The sequence below is a fragment of the Zonotrichia leucophrys genome, chromosome Z (assembly GCF_028769735.1).
Source record: "Zonotrichia leucophrys gambelii isolate GWCS_2022_RI chromosome Z, RI_Zleu_2.0, whole genome shotgun sequence".
Classification (NCBI taxonomy): Eukaryota; Metazoa; Chordata; class Aves; order Passeriformes; family Passerellidae; genus Zonotrichia; species Zonotrichia leucophrys.
Window position 1 is genome coordinate 32,814,098 of NC_088200.1, and position 21,174 is coordinate 32,835,271.

Consider the following 21,174-nt stretch of genomic DNA (forward strand, 5'->3'; position numbering starts at 1 on the left):
TCCCTTGCAGCAGTTTTTGACCTTTGTAGCAGTTAGAATTTTTGCCTAAGTTTCTGTTTAAGTTTTTTAGATTTTTTTCTTAACTGCAGCATGCAAGCATGTTTTAGCATTAGTTTGCCAGAGAGGCAACTTCTGGGTATATATCCACTTCTAATAACTGTTAAGCTAGTAGGAGTTTTGCTCTCAAGCAAACATGAAATTTCCAGTAGTGCCAGACTGGTCAAATATTTGTATTTCCAAATCATAAAATTATGGTAAATTTTTGCTAAATTTCTTACACCTTCTCCTGTTAGAAACTCTCAGTTTAAAAGTCAGGCTCCAAGAACATGAATAAAGAACTTCCACAAACAGAATTCAGATTTCGGCTGAAATTATTTCACCAAATCAAAAAAGCAGTAAACAATTGGATTAAATCAGACTTTTCATGGCCTCACTGGTGATTTAATAATTCAGGTAGATTAATTTATTTTCATGATCTTTCAGGGGGCCAGATTATAGTGGGGTGAGGAGAATGAGGGCCCTCACACTCCTGTGTTATTTATAACACAGCATACTAAGAGATGAGCAAATCTGCTTGACCTCAGTGACTTGCAGAATGCTTTAGCTCCCCTTAATGGGGACTAAAGTTTTCTAAATTAACAACAGTACTCCTTCTAAATTATGCTTAATTTAAGAGCTGTTGGTGGAGGAAAATGATTGAGGTTTTTACATTTAATTAAAGAAAATGTTAAAATAATATAGTCACTTTCTTTTCCCCACACATTAGAGGGGAAAATTTCTTCATAAAATTAGGCCTTTGAATATGCTCCATATTTTATTCTTTGAAAAACTTGTATTTTGAGTTTTGAAACTTGGAATAAAGGTGAATTTGGTAGTGAAACTATAATTTTAAATTTTGTAACGCCTAACATGCTCATGCTGACTAGTAGAGGCATGCTTAAGAATGTTGCCTGTCTGCTCCACCCTCATGCCCTCAGGAGAGCCTGATGTAAAGAGCTGCTTCAGGTTTTGTTTGTGGAATTCTAAGTAGGTTTTGTTTCTTGCTCTGTCTGAAGGTTTCTTCCTGGAATAAATTAGCAAGGTTCTCCAAAACAACTATGAAATGGTATATAAAATCCTCAACCATGACAATTCTAAAAGTTCTGAGAGTTCCAAAATTTCATGTGTGTAGTACTTACAAGATGATGGTCCTTGTTGGTCCCTTCCAACTCAGAATTTTCTGTGACACTGTTATTTTTGTCACTGAAGCCTGGTTTTGGAGAAGACAAATATGCTCAAATTTTATGCCATCTGATGTCCCAAAGTGACACGTCTAATCTTTTGGGGTTTCAATCCCTCAGACTTTTAGGGTACAGTGATAGCACTGATTTTCCTCAACTATGTAAATGAAAGCTATCTCTACAGGAGAAGCTTAAGTGCACTGTACTGTGAACTGAAAGGGCTTGCGATTATGACAGCATGTAAATGTGCTGAGACACTTGGAAAGAATATTATTTTTAAAACATTCTATATTAATGTAAGAATATTATTGTGTAATGTAACTGTTTTGGTGGAGTTCTTCCCATTAAAATCCGGGATGTTCCCTTTTTTAATATGACTGTGTTCTCAAGTACAACTCTGTTGAAACCCCTCTAATGCTTGAATATTATAAATTCAATTATCCTATACTGTCATTTCAGCAAACCTGTGATCTTGAAAATGTAAAGCCTGAAACAAAGCGATATCTAGAGAAATCTGTTCAAGTGGGGAGAAGAAACGGACTCCATCTTCCTAAAGAAGTGCAGAAAGTAAATATGGACTTTTTTTTTTTATAAAGCAAACATTACCAACTGTTGAAGGGATAAGTTTATGGTTAGTTAGGTGTACTAAGCATATATTTGAAGGTCATGCTTTTGGATCTGCTGAATTACTGCTCTAATCTTAACTCTTCTTACTTCCAGATACTTACATCCTTTAAATTTCAATCACTTGAAGGTTTTTAAACTAATTTGATAGACATCCATGATACACAGTAGACAGAGGTGGTCTGCATCACTTCATAGTCTTGAGACTAAAAGAAGCCTAGCTGAAAAAGTTGTATTATATATTGCGATTGTAGAAATAGATTCCTAGGGAAGATAACTCTCAAAAAGGCTACTAGTGAGTCTGCACTTCTATTCAAAAGTATGTATAACTGTTGCAAACACACAGCTACACTAGTTTCAGTTAACTGATATTGTAAAATGTGTCTAAGATTTTAGACCTGAAAAAAAATCAAAGTAGCTTAGAGGAGAAAACAACCTGGTCTTTGAATTTTTCTTCATTAAGGGAGAACTGGCTTAGAAATCAATTGTCAGACAATGAGGAAGTAAAATTGTCAGTATCTGAAATGCTGTGGCATCCCACCCTTAATGGCAAGGGAGCACTCAAGAGTCATACAATGCTTGTGGTTGAAAGGTACAACAAAATCAAGGGGTCTGCAAAAGCTTACAAACTTTGATTAGTAAATTATATACATGGTATGGAAATTGGCACGTTAGTCCCTGACCTAGCATAAGCACATAGGAGTGGATTTTGGATAAAAGGGATAGAGTGAAGGGGAAAAGACAGTGAGATAAATTAATTGAAGAGAGGAAGAGAGAAAGAAAAAAAGGAGCGAGATTCATGCCTCCAGCATCAATACAGCTGCCTAGGTGTCCAGAGTGCTATGGGCACTGCCTGGGCCTGGATGGGGGTGCTGTTTTATAGACAGGCTTTTCTTGCCCTGGAGAAGAGTTTTGCACTTTATATGTAAATTAGTTGTCATGCACAGTCTGTTCTTTACACTGTGCTGGAAATGGGTCAGAGGGCTTTGGGTCTTTGGTGGTCTTGTTCTCCCCATAAAGTTCATGCCTGGTTCTCCACCTCATTTCTCTGTTTGTGCTGTGCTGAGCTGTGCTTATCTCCAGGAGGTAGATCAGAGACCTTTGTCCCAGAGGAGTGCTGTCCTACCTCCGAGTGGCCCCTTGTCCAGTCACATCTTGTTCTTTCTCACAGCATGTTGTTGCCAGCAGTCCTTGGCTGTTGTTACCTAAAGTCCTTGGTTGGTGGCACAGCCACCCTGCTATTGGTGTTTCAGACATACACACTAGCTCTTATCTTGTGGGATTCTACAGATGCCAGCATAGTTCTCTTCAAATTCTGAGTGATATTTCTGACTATATTATGACCTTTATTTCTGACTGTTGAATAGAAACTTAACCCTTTGTAGAAAATAATCAATCTTCATCCACATCCTTCTGCTAATGAAAGTAGTTTGATGTGTATTTTCATATAACTGATACCTCTAAAGGTATTTTGAAGTTACTTAGGGAACAATAGTTGAAATACATTTAGATTTTTATTTGGTGTGCATTCTCTTACTTGTAACTACTATGTTTGTTTGAACTTGACAATAACATGTAGAAACTTGCTATGAGATACATTAGAAAATGTTTCAGAAGTAGGACTATCAGGGTTTTACAACAGGTTTTAGAATGGCTTTTTCTTGTGAGAGCAGTATGCTTTCTGTCATACCATACCTGTACAATTCCAAAACAGTGTTTTTGAGTAGGTTGCATGCTTTTTAACTCCCTTCATTCTTATTGATCTCAGTGGATATTTTTACATGTAAAATTGTAATTTAGCTGTTAAAATAAAAAAATATTTTAATTTTGGCACATGAAACTGTTTAATGAATCTGTTTAATCTCTTTAGTCCTCTCTAAGCTGAGTTTAAAATGTTGAAGGGATAGCCCTTGGTCACAATATTGCTCAGGACTGAAAAAAACATAAAAGGAACACTGACAGGGTATGAAGTGTGATGCTACCTGCAAAGTGTTATTTGCTCAGTCCTGGTATTTACTGTATGTTAGTAGAGAGCCTGTCTGAAAAAAATGAAATATTATTCATGTGGAAGATAAAAATTGCCAGCTTTGATTTTTGTTTTTCCACTAAGTTCAGTTTATACCCAATACAGGAAATAAAGACAATGAAGAAAAAAATGAATGAGCTATGTATAGACTTTAACAAAAACCTGAATGAGGAAAACACATTTCTTGTATTTTCTAAGGAAGAACTTGGTGAGTAGAGTTTGCTGTTTCTGTTTTTTCAACCTTCCAGTTTTACTGGAGTAACTGATTTTTGCCCCATGCATGATGGTTAGATGAAGTGAAATTCTGACTGTATCTCAGTCCTTTCTGTTTCCTTTTTAGTCCTTCTCCAGAATCAATTCAGAGTTATCTTTTACAGGTGTTCCTGGTGTCTTCATACATTTGTGCTTCCTGAGGTTTTTGCCTTGCATCAAGGTCCTACTTCATTTAGCATGACTTTACTCTGTTCCTTTTCTCAGTTATCATCAAACAATCACTTGTGTAATTATTGGAAAAGCTTTTTTAGTCCTGTAATAAAGTTTAACTAATTCAGAAATTTAAACGAAGCTATAGATTTCATGTGACAGAGAATTTAGGGATTCATTATCTAAAGGCATCACATAAAATGTGCTCTAATAACAGAGATTTTTTTTTAATGGTATTCAGTTTTTATCTGGTGGCTTTACATGTTTTTCTCGTTTGCTCTCAAGTGTTTCCAAATTTTGCTTTGCGTGATGGAACTTGAAAAAGTTTTAGCAAATTGTAGAAAAGGGGACATATTTCTGTGGAGATTTCTGATCTCAAAGTGGATTGCAGCAAAACAAATGGCAACAGTCTCACAAAAATGGGGGAGTAGATAATTTTGGTAAATATTGTTTATTTAATTTTGTTCTATAGATGGTCTTCCTGATGACTTTATTAACAGTTTAGAGAAGACTGAGAAAGACAAATATAAAGTTACCTTAAAGTATCCTCACTATTTTCCTGTTATGAAGAAGTGCTGTGTTTCAGAAACCAGGAGAAAAATGGAACATGCCTTTAACTCAAGATGCAAAGAGGTATGTTGTGTACTGGCTGTTCTACAGTGCAGTGACAGAGTTGAAAAATTGAGCTAGACATTCAAATGTTAGGTTTGAGCTTTGCACATTGTGGAGTATTTTGAAATCAAAACTTACCAGTATGATCTTTAACAGTGCCTTGCTCCAATTTATTCTGATATCCTTCTGAGACCTTAGAAGTTGACAGTCTGTCTCTGTGTGCATATCTTAATGTTCAAGTGGTTCTGTTAAAAGAAGTGGGATCTTGATCTTCTGTGAAATTTCCCTGCAGTGTTCTGTAGATGACTATGGACACTTTCCTCACAGTGGAGAATGTCTGATTGTGACTTCTGTAGTCCTTTGAGATTTTTCAGAATAGAGAGGGGTTATTTAAGCCCAGGTTTTAATTATAAATACAGATGATCAAATATGAAATCAACAGATTGCATATGTGCACAACTAGACAGGTACAAAATTTTGAAAGCATTGAAAGATAGAGTATATGTCATTCAGACAATTGTACCAATCATGCATTAGAGAGCAATAATAGAGTTGAGATTTTGTGCTTGAAATGCTTGGAAATGTGATGAGTACAAGATAAAATGTCATCAGGAACTAAACGCTTTGCAAGTCAACACACATAAAGAGATTTCTTGATAAAACTATGTGGCAATCTTTGAATCTGGTGTTTAATTTTTTTTCCCCCAACAAGTCTCACTTTTCCAGAGCTGGAGGTTTACATAGTTATGTTTTCAGGTTCTTGAGGATTCTTTAAGACATTTAAGTCAAGTTCTGGGATTTTCTATTTCAGATCTTTCTCTGACTACTGTTGTTAGAGTGGCAAAAGAGGAAAATTTGCAAACCAGCTTTGGATGTTGGCACAATAATTAGCGATCTGTCTTCATCACTAACAAGCAATTAAATCTGCTGCCAGCAATTTCCTTATTGTCTTTCATATGTAAATGGTTGATAAAGGAAATAAGCTCTTCACAACCTGAAAGAAAATGGTGTATATTTTGATCAATAAAAAAGATAAGTTGTAATAATAAGGAGAGTAATGAATCAGGTTGACTAGGAAAACCAGCTACCTGCAAACATCAAGAAGTATGCCAAGAATCTTAGGTTATATTATATTTTAATCTGAAAGTGTTTCATTTGAAATATTTTCTATTTTTTAGGATTACAGATATTATTGAGATAATTGTTTGTTAACATGTGGTTTCTGATTTCATTTTGCAAATGTGCCTACTTTCTTTTTTAGGAGAACACAAAAATTCTGCAGCAGTTACTTCCACTAAGGGCAAAAGTAGCAGAGCTTCTTGGTTATAACACACATGCCAACTTTGTCCTGGAGGTAAACACTGCCAAGAGCACAGATAACGTAGCAACCTTCTTAGGTTTGTTCACATTTATAAGCAATACTTGTATATTTAATGTAGTAATATGTCCCCTCAGCCAAGATGAATTTAAATACATAATTGGGTGACAGCACCCATGACATTTAGCCAGAAAAGGAGCTCTGCTGCCTCTGTTCTGGCATATGCGTTTTTTAGATTATAGCTGTACAAATGAAGTTGTTCCAAATCAGGAAGCACAAAGCAAATTGTGAGAATATTAAGGTTTAATCACTTGCTTATATTGATTGTCACAAATTCTTTGTGGCAGCCAGTGTAAGCAAGGGATTAAACCTTTCTCTGCCCCAAAATGCAGTTACCCTAATTTAGAACCAGAGTAAAATGTGCAGCTTAAGCAATTTTATCAGTTCAAGAGGCTGCATCAGAACTGCTTCTTTTCATTCCCAGTTTTTTGCGAATCAGTAGCCTTGGTGTCTGTTTCTAGTACAGCAGCATTAAGTATAAAACTTTACTGTATGACATGTTGCAACTTCCATGAACTGAATTTAAAAATTATATCTGGAGTGAAGGATTAAATCTGGAATTCAAAAGCCCTGTAATGGAATTTGATCTGAAAATAGAGGTATCTTGAAAATTTTAAACACAGTGGTTTATGAATGAACAGAGTCCTCCTGTCATTGTCACTGGACTCTTGGATGTAGAATTAACCTCTCCTCTCTGGTAGCTCCATTGGATATGTGTTCCTTTATTACTGTGTCCTAACACCACTCAGGAGTGTATATTGATGTATCATACAAGTAACCCCCCCAAAGAAATTAGCACAAAAATGAGGTATGTTTGCTGGTAGCGGGGTGTTATGCTTCAGTAAAGAGGTTCTAATGCTCCTCTTTCTAAACCCATAATTCTGTTGCATTTCTCCTGAAATGCTCATTCATCCCATAATTCTGTTGCATTTCTCCTGAAATGCTCATTCATCAGATCAGATCAATATTTGGCAATACCAGTTTTCAGTATACTTGACAATTAACAAACACTTTGTTTTGATTTATTATTACATGTTAGGGGTTTTAAGTGTACTTGAAGTATTTTAGACTTTCTTTGTCTATTATATTATTGTGATACTGTGTTTTTTCATTTATTTTGAAGCTGACACACATAAGCTAGCATATCACGCGTCATGGTAATTCTCACAGAGGGAGAACATGCATCAAATTAATTGTCACTTTTTATTTGGCTCTTTTGATAGATCCTCAGCTACCAGCATGACATTGTGTTTTGCTCTACTTTGTTCCTATCTAATCATGTTTTAAATCAAATAAGCTGATCTTACATCTAGGACGAAGAGCATTCTCTCCTATAACATATTCTGAATTTAGCACAGTACAAGCTGCAAACAATATTTCAATCATGCAAATGCATTTAGTGTGTTACAGCCTTCCTAGAAACAGAAGTGGCAATTCCCAAATTTTACACTGTAGATATCAACAATTAACATTACTGTGAATTCTTAATGAAGAAAAATTTTCTGATAAACCAGAAATATTTACAAGAGAATAAGTTCAGAATGTACTGTATGGAAGTGTCAGTAAGCTTAAATATTTTATATTCAGTATGTCTGCTGCCACAGAAAGTGTATTGGAAATAATTTGAATCATAGACTTCAATATCCAGAAGCTTTGCTGGTGTAGAATCCAGACATCATATAGGCAAGAATTCTTGGGTCTCTTGGATCTTTTATAGAATTTTAGCTAGAAGTATTGAATTTTGTGTTGCACTTCCTTCCAGTAACTATCAATAGTTTTAGTCTTTGGCTGTTGCTGAAGAAATGTATGAGGAATACTGAGATTACATGACATAAAATCAAAGTGTTCAAACATAAGTATTTAGTGTTACTTTTCATTTATGATGACTTGAAAAAGTCTAAATTCAACTAAACCCTTCACACCACTGTTTGGCCTACATGGAATCTACTGTATCATGTATAGCATTTAGGACAAGAATGCAGGTGTTGCTTGTTGTTGGTGAATGAATGGGAAACACCCACTTCTGAAGTATGTGCTTGAAGTGTCAAGTGCATTTTATAGGAATAGATAAGGAACAAGGAAGTTGACTCTAAGCCAATCTTTCTTTCAGATGATTTGAGTAAAAAGCTAAAGCCTTTGGCTGAGGAAGAAAGACAATTCATTCTAGAACTGAAGAAGGAGGAGTGTAAAGAAAGAAACTTTGATTATGATGGAAGAATCAATGCATGGGATCTTCATTATTATATGAGCAAAACTGAAGAGCTGAAGTACTCCATAGATCAGGAAAAACTGAAGGAATACTTTCCAATTGAAGCTGTTACAGAAGGCTTACTGAATATTTACCAGAAGCTGCTGGGACTTGAATTTGAGCAAATAGAAAGTGCTCATGTTTGGCACGACACTGTTACTCTTTATACAGTAAAGGATAAATCAACAGGAGAAATGCTAGGGCAGTTCTATTTGGATCTTTACCCCAGGTAATGACTTAGTGTTTTGTTTACGTGTTTAAAATGGAATATATCTTAATGGGTTGCTGCTTATTTAATTAAAATTTAATGCATTTGGAAGTATATATTTGTTCCACTGACAAGATTAATATTGTGTTCATTAAGTTGTCCTCTGGACTGTATTCAGATTTTTTACACTTTTTTTTTTAAGTACTTCCGTATTTCTTCCTTAAATTCATTTTTATGAAGCATTGTTACTTCATTCATATTTTTGGTAGTATTGCTCTCTAGTCAGTTGTCCACAATTTTTTGCATCTATGAACTTTTCTCCTTCCTAGCTTACTACTGGGTTTTAGTTTTCTAAACTGTAGGTAAAATTTCTGTTTAAGTGTTACAGCAGTTTGTTGCTCAGACCAATTATATTTCTGTCTGCTAAGGTTCCTAGTTTCTCCTAGTGCCCCTTTAAACTTTATGTGTATTTTCTACCCTGTTGTCCAGACTGCTGAATCAAATAGATAATAGGTTGGTGTTGAGCACACATTCAGATTTACTTCCATGTTGATCTCTGTAGCTCTCCAGCTGTCTTTGTAGCGATTTACAGTATCATCTGTGTTTTGTCAAAGATTAGGAGACTCAACTGGTTTGACAGGATTTTTTCTGGACTAGTCCTTTTTGGCTACTTGTCACTACTTTTTTTTTTTGCTTTGGTGTAGGGTTTTTTAGATTAGTATTTATCATGTGATAAATTTGCTGACGTCCTTTTTAATGTAAGTTGATTTAATGTTTTCTGGCCTAAGAAAATTAGGCTACTCAATAAATATAGTAGTAAATAAATTTTTCTTTTTAGGGTAACATACCTATCTCCTTCACCTGTCACCTTTATGTATATCATGGGAATTGCTGAGGGAATGTGTCAATAAGACTCCTCCGACTTAATCTGAGTAGTTAACTGAATAGTTTAGGGCAAAATTTTCAAAATCATTTTTCTTTAAACTCTTGCATCGCAGTGAAAATGCTGTTTACTGTATTTTTTTACCTCCTGTAATAAAAAAAATTGCATCAGTGAACAGAACCTAGTTCTTCCTGTTGCAGTAGCAGTTTACAACACAACTGGCATCTGAAGTATATATACTTTCAGCTTTTCAGTTAAAAACAGGTTCTTTTAAATGCTGCTGGAAATCTTGAAGTGTTGTGATTTCAGTATGAGAGCAGAAGGGGCTTTTTTCCCCTTATGCTCTTAAGTTATTGAGTCTTAGAAGTCATGAAAATATGTACATTTTTGTGTAGAGAAACTGACTGATTGTCCCTGTTCTTGAACAGGCTTCACCATTCTGGTGAGCAGGCTTGTGGTTTGAAGATAGTATCTGATGTATTTTCTTACGCAGAGAGGGAAAGTATGGGCATGCAGCCTGCTTTGGTCTACAACCCGGCTGTCTTCTCTCTGACGGCAGCAGATTGATGTCTGTAGCTGCTCTGGTCACCAACTTCACAAAGCCAGTGTCGGATCGACCATCATTGCTGCGACACGATGAAGTAAAGACTTACTTCCATGAATTTGGTCATGTAATGCATCAGATATGTGCGCAGGTTAGTGGTGTTTCTACTCCAGTGTAAGACTTCTTTCTCAACTGCCTCAAAACAAGGTATAGTTCTGTTTTGATGGTTTCTAGTTTTAGTAAAGCACATATGCAGAGTTCTGGTTATTTTTTTGAAGCGTCAGGTTGGTTTTAATTTTAATATTTATTTAAAACTGAAACAATAAATACACCTTTTTATGAAAAACATTTTGGTAGGAACATGTACTTTTGCATTTGCATTATGCAGGAGTCCATTCATCACAGGTACAGGTACAGTGAAGATATTCAGTCATGGCTTTGTTCAGACGTCTTTTTATTACTTCTAGTCTTGTAGATGTATGACATTAGAAACCAGGTATTAGAAACAAAACAATGCTGCTATACCTAGGAATGAAAATAATTTCTGAAGCTAGTTGATCTGCAGCATTTTGGCATCTAGTACTGTTGAGACCTGTCTCTCTTGACATCACAAGCATAAAACAGGTCTCACCTAAGCTATTTTATTTTTTGCTATCTGACAGGTTAGGTTTATTGCAGTGACCAGAAAGAACTGAAGGTAGTTTCAGATTTTCCATCAAGGTACCAATAAAGTTTTAAAATTTCTGTTTTCATTTTTACTTACAATGAAAATTGATACTGCCAGATGATACATTTATTATTCACCTAATGAAAATTTTGTATTTCAGAAAGATATGAGAGTCAGTATTCACACACCAAAAAATTCACATAGTTAATTACAAAATCAGATTTTCTGTTGCATTTCCTTCATCTTCTGTATAAACAAATACAAAATAATAAAGTCAAGGAAAATTTACCTATATTAGATTTTAATTCTTGATCATGATCCTAGAGACTGCAACTGCAGAATAAAGAATAATCATCACAGAAATCCATATATTAAATCCAGAGTTAATAATTGCTTAGATATTTTTTAATCATCTTAAAAGTAGAAATATAATTATTATTTTATCAACCCTTTGATAGGTGTTTCTGATATCAAAAACTGAGTAATAAAACCTAGGCAATATAGAAGTGTAACACATTTGGCATTGGTATAAAACAGTAAAAAACTGACAACATTTTGACTGCCAGTGAGGATGTGCCTCAGTGTTTTGGAGCTCTTTCACAGCAGCCAAAGCAAACAAGTCCAATGCACATGTACTTGAGTTGCTCTGGAATTGCACACAGATCAGAGGCCTGCTTTCCATTTGTCTCTCACACTGCTCTGGTGTCTTCTGTGTGCCCAGCTGCCATGCTCACTTCTGTTGTATTGTATGTGAATAGCTATTTGCATGTGTGCAAACTTGCTAGTCCTGCAGAAGAACATCCTGTGTTCTGGCTTCGTGTGTACAATGCACAGTCTTCTTTCATATGATAATTTGTTTAAGCATGTTAGAATTTTGCAGTTAAATGCTACGCAAGGAGGAGACTGGGAAGGATTGTGAGCTACCGATAAAGGTCTGATTATGTAATATAGTGGAAAACTGAGTTATACTGTTGGAGAGTGAGATCAGGGCAGGGATGGAATTTGCTGGTGTTCAGGGAGTGCTCTTGAAGTAACTTGTACCAAATGTCTTGATGGTTTTGTTAGTGTAGTGCACTTGGGTATGGGTAAATGAAGATATCTGAAGGCCACTTGCTTTTTGCTCTAGCCACTTCTATCATTATTTCTTCCCTGAAGCTGGTACTTCCTAGCTTTTCTTCAGAGCTGCTATTCAGCAAGGACATCAGAAAAGGGCCATCCTCCAACTGTGGATTTGTGCAACCTGCAAGAGTAGAGGGAAGTTTTACTCCTTTTGTATTGTTCTTCTGAAGACATAAGAGGAAGATGCATGCATGTGACACAGATGTCAGTTCAAGGTTATGTCCTGTATTATACATATTTTTTTTGGTAACGCTGCAAGAAACTAAGTTTAAAAGCCTGTAATCCTGTCAGGATCTATTTCCCAGCAGAGGATGGACTGTAAGAATATCAACAGCTCTTAGAGAGGACAACAGAGAATTTCTTTTTCTTTTAACGCTTAAAATGTTTTGTTAGTATGTTGATGAGAACGAAAATAAATAGAATTGGACTGGCAAGAGAAGATAGACTTATTACAAGACAAGGGTGGAGTGATCATAGGAATGCTCTGCAGAGGGATCTGGGCAGGCTGGATCATGGCTGAGGCCAATGGTGTGAGGTTCAACAAGGCCCAGTGCTGGGTCCTGCCCTTGGGTCACAACAACCCCAGGTAGCTCCCCAGGCTGGGGCAGAGTGGCTGGAAAGGAGCTGGGGGTGCTGGTGGCAGCAGCTGGACATGAGCCAGGCTGTGCCCAGGGGGCCAAGAAGGCCAATGGCATCCTGGCCTGGATCAGCAATGCTGTGGCCAGCAGGGCCAGGGCAGGGATTGTCCCCCTGTGCTGTGCCCTGCTGAGGCCGCACCTCCAGTGCTGTGCCAGGCTCTGGGCCTGCATGTACGGGAGGACACTGAGGTCCTGGAGTGAGTCCAGAGAAGGGCAACAGAGCTGGGGAAGGCTCTGGAGCACAAGTCTTGTCAGGAGTGGCTGAGGTAGCTCTGCATGTTTATCCTGGAGAAAAGGAGACTCGGGGACGTTATTGCTTTTTACAGCTGCCTGAAAAGAGTCTGTAGCCAGGTGGGGGCCAGCTTCTTCACCCAGGCAATCAAGGACAGGACAAGAGGAAATGGCTCAAGTTGCACCTGGAAAGGTTTAGACTGGATATTAGTAAATTTTTTTTTCTCTGAAAGAGTTGTAAATCTTTGAAATGGTTTGCCCAGGGAAGTGGTGGATTGATTCAAAAAATGTGTGGATATGGTACTTGAGGACATAGGTTAACAGCTTAATGTTGAACAGGGTGGTGATGCTGGGTTGGTGGTTGTACTTGATAATCTTAGAAGTATTTTCCAACCTTTATGATGCTATGATTCTATGAAATTAAATAATTTCTATGTATTTGAACAACTGTCTTCTTAGAAATGTTTGGATTTTAGTGAAGATTCTTAACTGTACAAACTTTTCTTCAAAATTGGTATTGGAGGAGCTTCTTAAACATGAAGTTATTGCTGATGCTAAAATTAAAAAAAGTTCTGGTCTGTTTTGCTTTCAGAAGAAAGATTCTTTTATCAAAGTGTCAGATTTGAAAACTTTTCATGGATAAGGTTGCTAGGATTTATTTATGTCAGTCTATCAATTACTGGCTAAAGTTGTTCTGTATGTTAACCACATATATTACAAATGATGACAAATAGGGCAAAGCTTAATAGAATAAGTTGGTTAAGTAAAGTCTGTGAGTCAGTGGGGTAGACTACAATACAATAAACTTTTTAAAGTGCATAGTTAGAGTTTATTATTTTACTTTGGAGTAATACAACAAAAATCTATGATAATTTACAAATTATATCATTGTCACAGGACAGCATGAAAACATTTGTATTGCTGTCATAACCTTAAAGGTAAAAATCAATAATACTAAAAAGATTGGAGTACTGTTCTGTACTAGTAGATAATTCACTATATAACTGCTGAGTACTTTACCCTTTGATAATAGTCTTATGTCTGATTTTTTTACCTCCTTTCTTTAAATTGTATTATTATTATTGTTGTTATTATTATTATTATTATTATTATGTTAAAATAATTCCTTTTCCTGTGATTTAAACTGAAATTTTGACATCTGAAATATTATATTCTGCTAAAAATCTTGGCTTCTATTTTAATTTAATTAAATGGCTTTTTGTTTTTCCTAGACTGATTTTGCAAGGTTTAGTGGAACTAATGTGGAAACAGACTTTGTGGAGGTACCTTCACAAATGTTTGAAAACTGGGTGTGGGAAAAAGAGCCACTACAACAGATGTCAAGACATTATAAAGATGCAACTCATGTTGGAGACACTCTCCTGGAGAAACTTGCTGCCTCTAGACTTGCTAATACAGGTATATCTGTGTTTTCTCCCCAAAGTACATGTATAAAAGTATGTAGTTTAAAAAGCTGACAAACATAAGAAGCCTATTAAATTTCTTCTGTGTGTACACTTCCCACTGTCTTTTTGTGTTTATTTGTGTGGGAACCCCACTAAAAAAGGCTATGATGACAGGTAGAATTCTTTACAGGAACAGCAGCAGCTCTGATTTTCCAGGCCACCTCCAGAACTAAAATATCCTTCCTATCCATGTAAATTTTAACCTGTAAGCTTTTTTTGTTTAAAACTGGTGGTGTGTGTAGTAGATGGAGGAGAGTAGTCTGGTGTAGACATGAGTCTGGAGTAGTCTCATGTAGTCAGGTGTGGCTTTTGTGGTTTTTTAATCTTAAATGTAGTCCAGAACAGGCACTGTGCAAGACACAGTATAGCTACATGTATTTCTACATTTGATTTGCATGCAACACTTAGCAGATATGAAAGTTACTTGCAAATTTACTGAACAGACATAACATATCCCATGTCATTACCTATCATGTCATTATTATTCTGTCACTCTCACCTCTTTATTCTTGTAATCAGATCTTCCATTTATGCTACCAATTCGTCCTTAAGCTACTCCTGTTTATTTTGTACTGCTTTCCTATCCCGAACAAGAAGTCTTTGTCCTGAGACTCTAACTCCATAAGGATTTTGTCTGAGTAAAGGTTCCTATCTTGTAGCTTCTTAAAAACAGCTTAAATTAAAATTTGCTTTTAAAATATCTGCTTTATTTTAGTTTAGATCTATGAGGAAAGTAATAATCAAAAGAGGGGGCTTAGCATGATAATCCTTTATTAAAACTATGCTTCCCAACTCTTTGTAAGTGGAGTGATTCAGATGGAAATTATATAACTCAAAAATTCTAATAATTTAGTATGCATGTTGAGATCTTTGAAGGAAAGATGAAAATCAAACTCCGACTATTTTGATGCTGGTTAATTAAATGTTTTTACCTGATTAGGCCTTCTAACCCTCCGTCAGATTGTTTTGAGCAAAGTTGACCAGGCACTGCATACACAGCTGTCTGTTGACCCAGCAGATGAATATGCTAAATATTGTATGGAGACTCTAGGAATTCCTGCCACCCCAGGTATGTCAATATGAAGCTTTTTTGCAGCATGCCCAAATGGTTCAATTTAACATGCCTTTCTTTTTCAGTAATGTTCAGAATACAAAATACAGGGCTGTTCATGGAATAATCAACTTTATAAAGCTGAAATAATTATTTTTAAATTTAGGATGATCTTAATGACCTCTTCTAAAGGAAGATTCTGAAGTTAAATATGTAACTTAGCCTTTTGCAGGATGTATTTTAGAGCGACATGATGTGAATTCCACTTTAGATGTTCTGTCACATCTCTATTAGATGTACAAGTAGCCTAAAAGGGGAAATTGCGTTTCCTTTGTTATCAACAGACTGTGTTCAATAATTTGAGGCATACTCAGACCTTTTATGCTAAAAGTTTCAAAGTAGTTACATAAATTCCTTATTTATTTATTTATTGTTGAAGTACTGTATGCATCAGAGAAATAACTGAATTTGATTTCAATAACTTGATGTTAATCTGCTTTTCAAGGAACAAACATGCCGGCTACTTTTGGACATTTGGCAGGTGGTTATGATGGTCAATACTATGGATACCTGTGGAGTGAAGTTTTTTCTATGGATATCTTTTATAGCTGCTTTAAGCAAGAAGGAATAATGAATCCAAAAGTAGGTGGTGAATACTTTTCGATAAACTCTTCTGTTGCACTTTGTCTCTGAAACCACATTTATTGCCATCACGACCCCTAAGTATAATGTCTCAAGTACTACTACTGTACCTGTTGAGTTCAGATCAAGAACAAAAAAATGTGTAAAGGTAACTAAGAAAACCATCTTAAAATTTCCAAGAGCACTTGAATTTTAATGCAATTCTTACATCACCATATATTTAATACTGTAATACTTTTGAGATATTGTCTAATGCCTTCCTCTGAATGAAAAAACATTCCTCCATTGCAAGAGCAGATGCATATTCATCTGCTGTGAAACCTGTATGATAGTGGTGCTCTGATTCTTTTAAATTTCCATTACATTCTGTGTACCTGAACTATATGGTCCTTTTATGTAGTTGCTATTTAGAAAACTGAATTTTTTTGAGCTTCCTCTGTCACAATACAGAGTAACATGAAAGTTGTTTCATCTTCACTTTAAATCCCAGGTCCATTTTGAAGTCCAAATCATTTGCAGGTTCTAGATTTACTGGGTCTTTTTCCCTAGAGTAATTCTCCAGCCTCTTCTGCCTCCGGCAGAGAAAAAGGATAATTAGTGATGTGGTTAGTAGCCCTGCCAATTCTAGCAATGTTTTTCAGAGATTATAGTATTAGACTTCAGTGGAGGTGCTGCAGATGAGATAGGTGAGTTCTGTCATTTTGGGTTTCCTGATCTTCTTAAGTGTGTTCTTGATTCAGCTGCCAGCACTAGTTCTTCCTTTTAATAGAAATTCACAAGAGAGAAATAAAGGAAGGAGTAGAAAATGCATGACTGTCCTTTTCCTCCCCTGGAATTTGCTTTCTTTCCTCCCTGTACTTATCACAACAACCAGAACTTCTAGAACTGTCTATCCCTCTAGAGGATGGAGACAGTGAACAAGATTAGGTTTCGGTCTGGACAAAGAGGGGAGTTGAAAGAGAATCATGCGAATGGGGTAAGACTGTGAAACTGAGGCAGTGCTTAGCCCAACAAAACCCAAAACGGGTTTTATGAAGAAAAACAGCCAACGTCACAGTTTGAGAGAAGAAATGACATGGAGTTTGGAGTTTAAGATTGACCTTGAAGGGGTAGGGATTCGTGACAGGTACATATGAGAATAAAAATACCTGCTTATTCATTGGGAATATAGCCAGTCATAAATAAGAACAGTAGAGAAGAAGTGTCAAGTTAAATGAGTAAATAAAGTAAATTTTAATGAAATGTTGTTCATATCGATCTTAAAAATGGTATTTCAGGAGGGATCAGACTTGCTGGCTTTTATAACTGCTAGCATTTGGGAAAGATGGTTAAGGGTGCTGGTGCCAAACTTGTGGAACTTTGTGTCAGTTTTTTGTTCTGGCATGTCCATATCCCTCCAGTCCCATCACACTTTTATTCCTTTACTTTTACTCTCTAGTCTCAAAAGTCTGATTTAAGTGACTCTATAGTCAAAATCCTGAGCTATAGTTTGGCAAAATGGCTCTATTACCTTTACTTCTCTTGAGGGATGTCTTTTATTCTGATTTTTTGGTGAGAATTTTTGTTTCTTTGTCTGTGTATGGGAACCCTTGAGAATAAATTAATTACACTACACGTGACTATTTTTGTGGAACAGCTGAAAGACAGCTAGTGCCTCTTATTGTGAGGCCTGTTACCCAGGCTAAAAAGTGAGGCAGGAAGATGATTAATTATGTGTGTCACTTGCTCTCTGGCATATGTGCACACAAACACTTTGTGTGAATGCTGATATAACTTCAGGGATAGCTGTGGAGATTTTTTTCTCTCCCTCTTCAATGTTATCTTTTCAAATTAGTTATCTTTTAACCCAAATAAGTGTGATAGCATCCCACAAGATGGGACAAACAACTTTTTATAAAAAAATGCTAGATACCAGTATGTTTTTTGTACTTTTGTACTTCATTATATCTAGATTTAGACTAGTATTCTGAACAGCAGAAAAGGAAAATGGTTAAAGTATTATGACTAGGCCTTACAGAAATTTGGCTTACTTCTTCCTTTTTTAATTAAACCTCTCCTTCTGTTTTGAGCAACAGTTATAAAACTTAAATTCAGAAATTGAATGTATTAAAATCCTTCCACAAACTATTAACTCTAACTTTATTGATTGCCAACCTCCTCAATTCTTGCACATTATCTGAACTAACCTCTGGTCTCCTTAGAACTAAGCAGTATTCTGACTCTGAAGGGATAACAGCAAAGACTCAAGTCTACTCAAAAATAATTGTAAAACATAAGGAAAAATATATTCATTTGCTTCTGAGATTCAGCAAGCTAACAAAAATTGTGAGGTGAGAACAATGCGTCAGTGATTTTTTAAACTTATTTTTATTTTATTTTAGATTTTTCCAGCTGTAATTCAGACAATGCAAATGCTAACTCAATTAAGTCATGGAAGCACATCACTTAAAAACACCTTTACTTGTTTTTACACTACAGTCTCATAGACAGGTGTCCACCAAGGAAGGCAGGAACCTCCCTTGGAATGGAGAATAGGACCCCCTTCTCTCCAAATTATTGTAAATTTGAAAATAAGGGGCTTCAAGGCAATAATATGGAAAAGGAATAACAGTTCTTTACTGATTGATGTATGTGTATAACAAGGCAAACAAGTGATAACAACAAACAAACCAGAGCACCCAATCAAGTCTCCTCCCGGTGGTTTATCCCATTTCCCCTCGGTGCAGTTCCAGTCACAGCCAGCAGGGGCGCTGCTGGCTCCAGGCCGGGCAGCGCAGTGATTCCCCCACGCCTGCAGGGGGCGCTGTGCCGCGGGCTCAGGGACCATGCGGGGAAGGCAGCTCGGCCCAGATGAGCCGTCATGAGTGGCAGCTGGTCGCGATTACCGGGCTCCCGTGCAGAGGTGGCCCATACGGGGACACCCCACACACGGGCTCTGGACCCCCCACCAAATGGCCGAGAAACTAAAAAAACAAAATTAAACAGACTTGCAGTGCAGGAGAACTGCAGCAGACAAGGATCTCGGAGTTCAGCATGCGGGAGTGGCTGTGGCAGCGCGAGGTGGGCAGAGAGTCTGGTGGGAGCCAGTCCTAATGTTTCAGCTCCAAGTGGTCAGGCAGCAGGGAAAAAGCAAACAGCTTCCTTCTCCCACAGACCCGGAAACCAGACTGACCACAAGTCCAGCCCCAAACCTCCAGGTCCCCTCACCTTTTCTCTGTGTTGACAGATCTAACCCGCCTCCAGCCAGGGCCATTCCAATGGCTTGTTGTGACCCACAGGCACATCTTTTGTTTTCTTAAGTGTTGGTAGTTATTGTTTCCTAGCAACATATGGGACAAAACCCTATGAAAGGAAGAAACAAAAGGAAAAATCCTAACCCCCAACAAGTCATGAGGAAGCAATGTGTTCTTGTTGAATTGTGGGAGAAGTGTATATGTATACACTGCTTAAAAGGAAGAACATTGTCTTCTTTAATATCAGAAGCATTTGGGAAATGTGCATGCAAAATAACATTTTGTCATTTGTGGTCACATCTCAGAAGGCCAGAATTCTCCAGATATATACATTCCTAAAAATACAACTTCTTGTTAAGAAACTCCTAATTACTTGTTTTCTCAGAAATTTCATTAATTTTTTTAAAGGAATCAATTTTTTCTGAAGCAATAATGTTTCTTCTTTAGATTAAAATCTGAGTTAAGCCTCATTTTCTCTAATATACTACAATAGTTGTATTCTAAATGTTTGTATGTATGATGTGTACAACTGTGTATATTACTAGGATGTGAGTGCCATGCCATTCCACAATGCTGTGGGTTGTCTTATCTCTGAAGTATCTTCTGTGTTATCCAAACAAAGATTAAAGAAAGAGAAATCATCAGTTAGAGAAAGGATGTTGGGTTCCCTTTTCCTGCCTATCAGTCACGGGGTAATCCTTCACTGAAGATTTTAAGGATGTTGTGTTTTTGTTATGCTTTATAGAATGTCTTCAGACAAGTTGTGATCATAGCTTCAAAACCAGTGTAAAGCCACAAGAAAAATAATTTCGTTAGAACTGGTCAAATTTCTGCTCTTTTGAGTTCTTCCACTAGATCTAAATTATACTTGTGACATATCCTGGTATATCCTAATTTGGTATTAGGAAAATCTGGAAGGAGGAAAGTTGTTTTATCATGAATAAATTTTTTAATATGTAACAAATACAGAAAAGGGGGCAGTGGGCAAGATAAGAAGTACTAATATTCTGCTTTGCTTTCTGTCAGGCTGGGATGAAATACAGAAACCTCATTTTGAAACCTGGAGGATCTTTGGATGGAATGGATATGCTACAAAATTTCTTGGAGCGTAAACCAAGCCAGAGAGCTTTCCTATTGTGTAAGGGATTACGTGTTCAGTGAAGCTATGATTCTTTGGTAATGGCATAAAGTATGGAATCAGCTGGAAATGTCAGTGTATTTCACATTGTATCACTCTAGGGAAACTAGGTCATTTTTTGATGATTTTTGAAATTGTATAAATAAAAATGTGACTTTTAAAACAAAACTTCATAGGACTACAAAATTCAACGTCAGGGAAAAAAATTCTGAGATGTGCAAAAGCTGAGGAAATTGGATGGTGATTTTTAATTTTTTTTATGAAATAATATTAATTAATACTGATCAATATAAGGAGTTAATGCCATGTTTTTCTTTTAAGAGACACATTTAAATTATGCCTTGTGAATTAATTTTAAAACTGAAGGGGATAAAAATAATATAACCAGCAATAAAGGAAGCAGATTCATTCTTATTCTCTATTCTCTTTTGTATTGATGGTTCACCAGTGTCTCTGATGGATAGGAAGTGTGTTTGATTTTGTCATTGTTTGAATTCAGTCCAGCTGCCTGACAAGTTTCAAGACTGACAACCTGCCCCAGATACCTTTACAGCAGAGATGTTTGTGTGGTACTTTTTGACCTAATTCTGATCCATGTTGAATTTTTGTACCATTTATATACTTACAAAGTATAACTAAAAAGGAAAAAATCAGCCAAAATCAGTGACTTTTTCAGTTATTCCAACACTCTTTCTGTTGATAACCACAAATCAGGTCTTTATTTTCCAAATTATATCAACACAGGCATTGAAATATTGTACTTGAGCAAATATAATGGCTTCAGTTGGCTTCTTAAATATTTTGAGATACAAATAAGGAAGGA

The 21,174-nt window shown here is 36.4% G+C and overlaps 1 protein-coding gene across 4 annotated transcripts in view; it reads left to right on the plus strand.

Annotated features, from left to right (window-relative positions):
* NLN (neurolysin) overlaps positions 1 to 20,764 on the plus strand; it is a 36,444-nt gene extending 15,680 nt beyond the window's left edge. For 3 of the 4 annotated variants that reach the window (XM_064735560.1, XM_064735563.1, XM_064735562.1), the window contains exons 4-13: positions 1,680 to 1,787; positions 3,976 to 4,078; positions 4,766 to 4,926; positions 6,167 to 6,302; positions 8,394 to 8,760; positions 10,116 to 10,317; positions 14,054 to 14,240; positions 15,228 to 15,356; positions 15,844 to 15,980; positions 20,240 to 20,514. In XM_064735560.1, the coding sequence (XP_064591630.1) occupies positions 1,680 to 1,787; positions 3,976 to 4,078; positions 4,766 to 4,926; positions 6,167 to 6,302; positions 8,394 to 8,760; positions 10,116 to 10,317; positions 14,054 to 14,240; positions 15,228 to 15,356; positions 15,844 to 15,980; positions 20,240 to 20,374 (1,665 nt within the window). In that variant the 3' untranslated portion in view covers positions 20,375 to 20,514. Of the gene's footprint in view, positions 1 to 1,679; positions 1,788 to 3,975; positions 4,079 to 4,765; positions 4,927 to 6,166; positions 6,303 to 8,393; positions 8,761 to 10,115; positions 10,318 to 14,053; positions 14,241 to 15,227; positions 15,357 to 15,843; positions 15,981 to 20,239 lie in introns of all 4 variants that reach the window. The other variant, XM_064735561.1, reaches the window with a different exon arrangement.
* Positions 20,765 to 21,174: the final 410 nt, after the last annotated feature.